This window comes from Pelecanus crispus, chromosome 14 (genome assembly GCF_030463565.1).
Source record: "Pelecanus crispus isolate bPelCri1 chromosome 14, bPelCri1.pri, whole genome shotgun sequence".
Lineage (NCBI taxonomy): Eukaryota > Metazoa > Chordata > Aves > Pelecaniformes > Pelecanidae > Pelecanus > Pelecanus crispus.
The window spans coordinates 13335260-13343751 of record NC_134656.1 but is presented as its reverse complement, the minus strand read 5'-3'; the positions used below and the strand labels follow the sequence as shown (position 1 = coordinate 13343751).

General features: G+C 46.9%; 1 protein-coding gene across 1 annotated transcript; it reads left to right on the top strand.

Annotated features, from left to right (window-relative positions):
- The first annotated feature begins 4497 nt into the window (after positions 1-4497).
- Positions 4498-7902, top strand: OCSTAMP (osteoclast stimulatory transmembrane protein). Its single transcript, XM_075721413.1, has 3 exons — positions 4498-4541; positions 5452-6496; positions 7561-7902. Exons 1-3 carry the CDS (start codon positions 4498-4500, stop codon positions 7900-7902), a joined length of 1431 nt encoding a protein of 476 aa, XP_075577528.1.
- The last annotated feature ends 590 nt before the right edge of the window (positions 7903-8492 follow it).

Here is an 8492-nt window from a genome sequence, read left to right as displayed (position 1 = left end):
GGTCACTGGAACAGAGCTGCCTCTGTCCCTGCAGCCTGGACAGGCAGTGAGGGCCTTTGGATCATCTAATTTCAAGGCTCAAAGGGTAACATCGAGTCCAGCTCCTTTGCAGGGGATCACAGGTCTACTTACAGTCTCAGCTCTGGCTTGGTGCATCCTAGTTGAATCCAGGAGGATGGTTTTACTTGGGCATGAAAGCAAAACTGAGAGCACAAAGTTTGTGTAGAAGTCTCCAAAAATCACTCCCAGCATCCTGGCATGTCTGTGGCGCTGTCTGTCCAGACATCAGAAGGTATTTCACTAATGCAGCCAGGGAAGGTTTGTTATCTCTGTGCCGACATGGGAAACTGAGGCAGAGAGTGGGCCAGTGACTTACCCAAGATCACACAACGGGGTATTGGCAGACCTGGGAAAGGTGTGAGGAGCAGCTGGATCCTAAACCTCTACTTAGCCAAAGACCTGGCTTCTGCCAGCTCTATCAGCAGCCTCTGTGTTTCCCATGGCTCCCCAGAGGATCTGGTTTAAGGCGTGTGGACGACAGCATTACTTAATTCTGCTTTTTCATATCCAGGCACCTGTGAGAGCAGAGTCTGGCATGCTTGATTTTTAAATTTTTTTTTTAAACAGAGATTTTAAGATTTAGTATTTCTGGGGTTCAAGGGTGAACTGGCCTGCGTGAATAATTTCTGATTGCATTTGCTGCTGCTAGTACTAAAATTTGCCAAAAGCAGCTTTTAATGGTAACTCAACCCCATTATTCTTGAAGGGTCTGTGATGTGAGTAGAGATACGAAAATTCCCACGAAAGGGCATTTCAAGTGCTGTACTAATATTCTATAACTTTGACTGTTTTCTTAAAGGAACTTTGCCTGCCAATGCACCATTTTTCTAGGAATGTAAAAATCCAACACCCATCACAAAAGCCATTCACAGTAGCAGCCTGCTTGTGAATTTTAATTAACAGGAAATGCCACTCACACATTGAAATTCAACATCCAGAATATTTCTGCTTTACTCCTTTGATGTTCTCTATCCAGTCCCGGACCAACATCCACATGTTCTCCTGAGACACTTGGAGGAAAATCATTCTGGTTTATTTACAGTAGGAAAGCATTTTGTAGTATCTTTTATCCCAGAAGCATTCAAGTTGCTTTACAAACTGTTCACACAGAGGAGCTGCTTTATGGCTCTTTACAGCCATGAGTGATTCTGGGGCTGTGCTCAGCCAATTTGCACCAGCAGCGATGCTGGAAGTTCAGGAGAGAAAGGGAAAGATTCTTGAAACAAATGAAAGCCTGGCATGATAGGGGAAATTCAGCTATTGCAGGTTAGATAGCCTTGGTTGCCTTACCACATTTATCCCTCATCAGTCACTGAAAGGATATTTCCAGGACTTTTCTGTATTTCTGTAGTAGAAACCTAAGAAGTCATGACCTGGCTCTGTATCATCATCAGTTGTTCATTTGCATGTGATTTTAACAAGCAAAGAATCACCAGTAATGGGATAATCTTTCCCACACCCTCAATTTCTTGAACTGGCAGAATAACATGATCAACAGGTGCTGCTGATATTGCCATGGAGAAATATCTTCAGCCTTAAATCATCCTATTTTTAGACCTCCATTCACCTCTTTACCTAGTTATTTTCTTAAGTTCTTATAGTTCATGTACCCTACACTCTACCTGTGATACAAGTGCTACTTAACACTGCACCCCCTCCCATCAGCGTCACCACCGTGGGGTTGCCCTGTCACTACAGGTTGAACTTGCAGATGTCTTGGCAAGAAACTTTTGTTTGGGCTGCCCTGAGACCCACTCTGTGAGCACTACATTCTGCAAAGCAGAAAGGGATTTAAAATCTGTGTCCTGGTGGGTACAGTGCTAAACAGTCTAAATCAGGGATGTTAGAAAATTTTAGAGCTTTAGCTCTATAGAGACTCCAGCTTGTCAAGAAATCAAAGCCCCTTTATACCACCTGGGAGCTGAGCCACACGATCCCCAGTGACACAGGGTGGGAAAAGGCACCTCGGAGCAGACCGAGGGGACACAGTGTATGCATCCCCATCACCGGTCACCAGCCTCCCGTTTCTCCTTCACTTCCTCAGTTTTCCTTAAAACTCTTCCACCCACAGACTTTAGTTTCTGAGCTGAAATGAACAGAGACTTTGAGAGATTTTAGCAGAATCTGACCACAAGATGTCACAGTTGCTTTGCTGAGATGCAGAGTCCTGCCCCTGTCCTGCTCCCCAGACTTCGCCCGCAGTTCTTTGTGTGTCTGTATAAACGCACACACTTTTAATTGTTTGGGTTTGGTTTTGTTTTTTTTTTTTTTTTTGTGGCAAAGCAAGCTTGTTTGTTGTGTCCTGGGGAAAGTTAGGCATTGATGGTTCTAGCTCATTTAGAGGTTATCAGTTCAGGGTATAAAATAGAAGACATCCTATATTTAGGATAGGCCAGCCTGCAGAGATCAATTCTGAATTGAGCCAGAGGAAAATCTAGGTTTGACTTTGCATACAAACACTTCTCGGTGTTGCCTGGAGTTACTGGTCAAGCACAGCTCCCCAACAGACTTCAACTCCCTTTTGCCAGATGATGCAGCAGGCTCAGAAAACATCACTATGTTGTGGACTTGAGGGTATTGTTGTTCTTTATTGCTAACATTTTTTTTTTGTGGCCCATAAAGCTACCTGCTTAGCCTGGATGGGGTCCTGGGGGGCTGTTAAAATCAGTTAGCTCAGAAATACATTGAGAAAGAAGTTTAATCTCCAAACAGCAACTAAGGAGAACCTGACAAGTTTTGCAGAATACAGCTATGGGCCTTTTGGGGTGGTCCTTTATAGTCTGCAAATTGAATTCAAGACCTAATTCACAGTCTGTGCAAGCAATTGCTATGGATGCTCCAAGTAAATGCACTTTCTTTCATGACCATCTGGCTGGTGCCTCTTCCTGGCTGGAGCCAGACAGAGTTTCTCATTTGGTGTCTGTGCTCGAGGGCACATTTGCTCCACCAGCCATGTGGGAAAAAGAAAAACTCTAGCAATAAAGCAGAGCTGTCGAGTGGAGCAGCAAGGGCGGAAAGGACCTTGTCTAGTACCTGCAGGAAGGGCTGAGGAAGGAGGCAGAGGTTTGCTCTGCCCTCTTATGCTCATGATTGCTTGTCCTCCAATGACTGCCGATGCCGTGGGACCCAGCCATGTCCCCTGGGGAAGGTGCTGCTCTCCCACTGCTTGCCGGAGAGCAGAGCCCCACGTGCTCCATCCCCAGGGGCGGCCGGGACAGGGCTGACCTCCAGCCCTTTGCCCTCTCCCACCCAGGGGAGCATGAGAACAAACCAGGGGCCCGGCAGTTCCCAGCCGGTGGGAGGACTCGGCTTGGTTTGGCGTAGGACAGCGGGTCCCCGTAAGGAGTGGGCTCAGCGGCGGCTGGGTGAGCTGTGTCGTCTTTGGCCACAAGCGGTGGCTTATTGTGAAAGTGTCTGGCAAAGGGGAAGGTTTGGTGGGAGCCAGGGAAGGCTCCCATAACCCACGAGCTCAGTGCAAGGGGGTAGGCAGCGCTGGTACACATTTCTTGTGCACCAGCTGATCGGAGGAGGAGGAAGCCTCTTCTTTGGAAACATAGCTGAGGAGCAAACACCATGGGCTGGTCCCCATCTCCAGGCGAGTGGGTTTGGTGGCTGGAGCTCTGTGCCCTGCACATCCCAGGGGTCAGGCGAATCGGTCCCATGGGGACCACACATCCTGGCTTGCACGTCTGGGAGCTTCTCAGCGCTTTGGGAATCCTGCCTGTGGCAGAGCTTTCTTTGCAGTGGGTTTGCTGGCTGTAGGAAACTGGGAAAGGTCCAAGTCTGAAGCTTCATCTTCCTCTTCTAGGACTATGAAATGAGCCATTAAGCAGTTTGTGTACCACGAGCTCATGGTTTCAGCAGGGAGAGCAGTCTGCCAGAAAAGATGAACGATTATCAGCACAAGGTTTGCTGGATTGTACCATGCCCTTTGTGCCGTGACTGATGTCTGAAAGAGGAAAAGCTCCCCTTCTCTTTGAGAGAAATCCCAATCTTGCTGCTCGTTGGTAGGCAGTGAGAGGAGAAGTCAGCTAGGATGAGACAGCTGATTTCCCCACGAGGGATGGTGACGCCCCATGTTCCATGTGATGTTTGTTCCATCATCATCAGTCCATGTCATTGACTCATTTTTTTTCAGCTATGTGTCATGATAATAAGCCTTCTCTGCAAGAAGAGTAAGACCAAAACAAGTGTAAAGCCCAAGCAGTGCTGTGCATCCCAGGTCTGTCCTGTAGTGAGGTTTTTCCCAGGGCTTCACACTCCAGGTTTGCCCGCTCACTTCAGGAATTGCCAGCACTGCTGATCTGAATTGCCTTAAAACATTTGGGGGGTTTTTTTGAGTCCTGGCTCTCTGGTGCCAGCTGCCTTGATTTCCTATCCTGCATCTCCCAGCACCTGCATCCAGGACCCCCTCTGAGAGCAATAAGGCACTGGAGCATGGAGAGTTTTCAAGCAAGACTGGGGCACCTCTCTGCCACTGGGTATGTAGTGTGTGTTTTAATCCCTCTCCTTCCCTCTGTCTTAATAGCTGTTGAATGCCCTTATTCCATGGAAAACCTTCTTTGTTAGCCAAAATTCTCCCTCAAAGGATAAATGAGGCTGCTGTCGGGCAGGCAGAGATGGGGATCGCCTGGCTGGGGTTAGTCCTGGGGAAATGCTCCTTCTCCCCACCAGGTTTTCTGGTCTCTGGAGAGTCACTCCACATGAGAGGCCTGAGAAATGACATTCCTTCCCAAACATTTGTTTTCATTAGACATTTAAATAGCTTTATGGGACATTTCATTTTGTCTGCAGTGGCCAAATTCTTATCCTTGGAGATTTCCTCTGGCACTGGAGCTTCAGTGTGAAACTGTTTTCTCTGATCAATTCTGTATTTGTCACGCTTAAACCTGCAGATTTTTGTTTGGTCTCCTCTTAAAAGGCAGGGAGATCAGAAACTCCCACTCAACTACCTCTTACCCATTGAACACCTTGTAATTACAGAGCTGGTCTAATGATTTCCACAGCAGCCAGGGGCCGCCTCTTTCTCCCTCCAGCATCCTCTAAATAACCACTGAGGCCACTCTTAGCCACTGTTAAGGAGTTGACCCCTCTGAATGACTTTATTATGATTTTTATAGAATACTACAGTGCTTTCCTGTGCTTGCGTTAGAGGAGAAGCAGTCGTGTTGTACTTGGTATTTGATCTTTCAAGAAATGCCTTGAATTTTCCTGTCCTGCATGCTTCCAGGGAAGATCTCAGTCCCTTTGAGACTGCTGCTCTGGTTAGCAGAGAGGTAAAGAGTGGAGGCACTCAGAGAAGGACCCATGAGTGATCGATCATCTCATTAGGGGAATTAGTGCATTTCCGTACTTCCTCTGCTAACACTGACGTGTTTGTTCTTTGTACAGCATGAGAGCCCGTGTCTACTGTGAAGACTTTCTGTTCCCAAAGGTGCACAGGACCGCAGCAGATCTATGGTCAATTTACTCCAAGCCTGTCCCAGCAAATGGCAGAGAGCTCTGGACCTTGTTTCTGCAGTGTTCCTGTGTTACAGTGGTGATAGGAGGCCTCTTTTACAACTGGATGTTTGCTTCGCTGGAGTACTCCTGGCATCTCTCCATTATAATGGCCATCTCCTTCAGTCTGCTCCTTCTCCTGACCCTTTTCTTGGTACATCCTGCCCGTTGTGTCTTCAGTATGATCATGCCTACTTTCGGTACCAAACAAGGCCGGAAGCTTCTCTTGTCAACCTGCATCATGATAGTAGTGGTTAACATAACACCCAACATCATAAGCAACATTAAAACCATACTGCAGGTTATTAAGTGCATCTGCAAGAATTCCTCTGAGAGTCTTTTGAACTCAACTGCTCTGCTAGAGACAGCTTCCTGGGAGTTGGGGGATGCAATCCAAGAAACTGCTCATTCCATTAATATTCATAGGCCTATGAATGGACATTTTCAGTTTTCATTGCTTAAGAACAGCTCCTTCATTTACCAACAAATGCACCTTGCTGGTGAGAAAATTGGGAGGGACTTCTTGGCTGTTGAGGTACTGGTCAAAGACTCTGTACGAGTAGGCAACAAGCTGGTTGCTGGCCTCTCCATGCTCTACCTCTGTTTTGAGTCCACCTGGTATCTGAAAAATTATCTCACCAACCTCCGCTTTGACAATTTTTACATCACCAAGAAGCTGGAGCGCTTAGCTGTGGACAGAAAAGCAGCTCATCTGCTGGCGAGCTCATCCAAAGACCTCATTCGACCAACAGGCTTGAAGTTGTCCCGGGAAGAAGTGATGCTGTGCCTCGTGCAAGCCATGCTCCTCACTGTGGCCCTGATGCTGATGCTGGTGGTCATGGCAATGGACCACTTTGCGTTCAGCGTGGCAGACACTGCGGTGAGAAAGGCAGATCAGTTCTCCGTGGTGCCCGTCGCTCTCAGCATCAAATATAGCGTAAGTGCTAGGGTCCCCTCTCTTTCCCTGTGTGGGGACCCTGCTGTGTGTCACATCATAGGAGGTGGCAGTGAGGGTTGCAGTCTTTGTAGTCTTATTTACATGATCCTTACTTCCTCCCCAGCAGCCAGCTGGACAAGCAGCATAACAGGTTTGGGACGGGGACGGGGACGGGGACGGGGGGGGGGGGGGAGGTAGAGACAGAACCTCAGTTGCTCCTCCCAGTGCATCAAATAGCAGCATACACCTCCAAATTACAGCCCCTGGGGAGCGAGGAAAGGAGTAAATAGTGCCTCACGCTGCAAAGACACTGCTAGCATGTGGCAGTCAGATGTCCCCATATCTCCTGGTCCCTTCCCTAGGCAGGGTGGAGGAACGGGCATCCCTGAGGCACCGTTGCCCCACCACAGTGTGGGTGCAAGCACAAAAGGAAGGGGGGAAGCAGATGAATAAACATCTCGGCTGTGAGGATGTGTCCTCATCTTACTGCACTGGCTGTTCGTTAAGGAGAAAGCCCTGATTACCGGCTTTGTTGTCACCCTGTGCAATTCTTTTCACAAGCCTCCCCAGTTTCTATCTGGTTTAATATCCTTTGTCTGGACTAGTTCTGGTTTAGTTTTTTAGCTTTCCTCTTCTACCATGCAGCCTGCCTCCCTCCCCAGCCCTGGGGTTCCTTAGTGCAGATATCTGCTTATGATGAATTTACAGTAAAATAATCAGGGCTTAGAAAACACCTCTAATATTCAAATCTGCAGCCACTAATACTGCTGTCTGTATTATGTCTTTCATTGTAAATCTCACACAGAGAATACCTGTTATGATCTCTGTAACAGCAGATAAAGATGACAGATAGGACTGAGTCTCACCGTGCCAAGTACTCAGCGCCTACACATCATGCTGTTATTCTCGCTCAGCCTGAAGTATATATGCACTTCAATGTCCTCTTAATGGACCCAAACAAGCTGTAATGGTGATTACACCCCCGTCAGCCTGATGTTTTTGTAGTAACCAGTTGATTTTGGTTTGTTCATACCCCATTTAACTTTTAACTCTCTTTATTTCAGGCTAAAATAGGGATCCTGCCCTTTTTATTGAAAATTTTACAGCTTCCTTATGAAGAATTACCACTTCAGGACTTTGAAAGAAGCTACCAACATTATCTGATCTTCAGCTCTGCCCACTGCAGGGTCAGCCCCTCGACACCTCCCAACCCCTCTGTGCTGCTTGTTGTGGGGCTGCTTTTCTGCATCCTCTACACCACCATATTCCTGGAAACTTACGCACATCGCCTGTGCAGAAAAATTGCAGGCTCCTTTTTCGAGAGCTGGGAAGAGAAGCGAGCACTTTATCTCTACAAGAAGCTATCCAGAAAGCACAAGAAGGAGCAAAACTGCCTGAGAAGCTAAGGGTACTTTGGAAATACAGGGAATGCCTGAGACCTGTGGCACTGGCTGGGCACAGGCTTCTGCAATGGGATCACATATTTAGTTTTCCAGAGTCAGAGAAGTGTTTGGAGTCTGGGGAAAAATATTTGCCAAAAAAAAAAGAGAAGAAGGTGAAATGTCATATTTTGCATTAATTTGAGAAAAATGGGCCAAGTTTACTTCCTTTTTTTTTTTTTTTTTTTTTTTTTTTTAAATCTAGGTCTGGAATCAGCTGTTCCAGGAATGGTAGGAGATAACTCACATGACTTGGAGGATACCCACAGCATTAGGCAAGGCTAACTGGAAAGTATGTGCAAGTCAGCGTGGGGGAAGAACTCATTGACTTCCCCCACCACATCCATGCTAGAAGTACATGCTTCCTTTCTTTCTCAAGTTATCCCTTTAGGTAGCAAGAAAGGAAACTCATTTGAGTTGATTCCTTTCATTTTCAGGGATTTTTTTTCTTTCAGGTTTCATGCACAGAAACCTGAGTAGACTGGATAAATATTAACCTTTAGAAGATAGTTTATTCGGTAAGAAAGTGCCATTTCAGCCCGCTGAAATAAATTCAG

What these genes read in the sequence shown, in the direction of transcription:
- OCSTAMP (XM_075721413.1), top strand. Translation starts at nt 4,498, where the DNA reads ATGGAGAGTTTTCAAGCAAGACTGGGGCACCTCTCTGCCACTGG. An exon ending in GGGCACCTCTCTGCCACTGG is followed by an intron (nt 4,542 to 5,451) that starts GTATGTAGTGTG and finishes TTCTTTGTACAG; the next exon opens with CATGAGAGCCCGTGTCTACT. An exon ending in CTCTCAGCATCAAATATAGC is followed by an intron (nt 6,497 to 7,560) that starts GTAAGTGCTAGG and finishes TCTTTATTTCAG; the next exon opens with GCTAAAATAGGGATCCTGCC.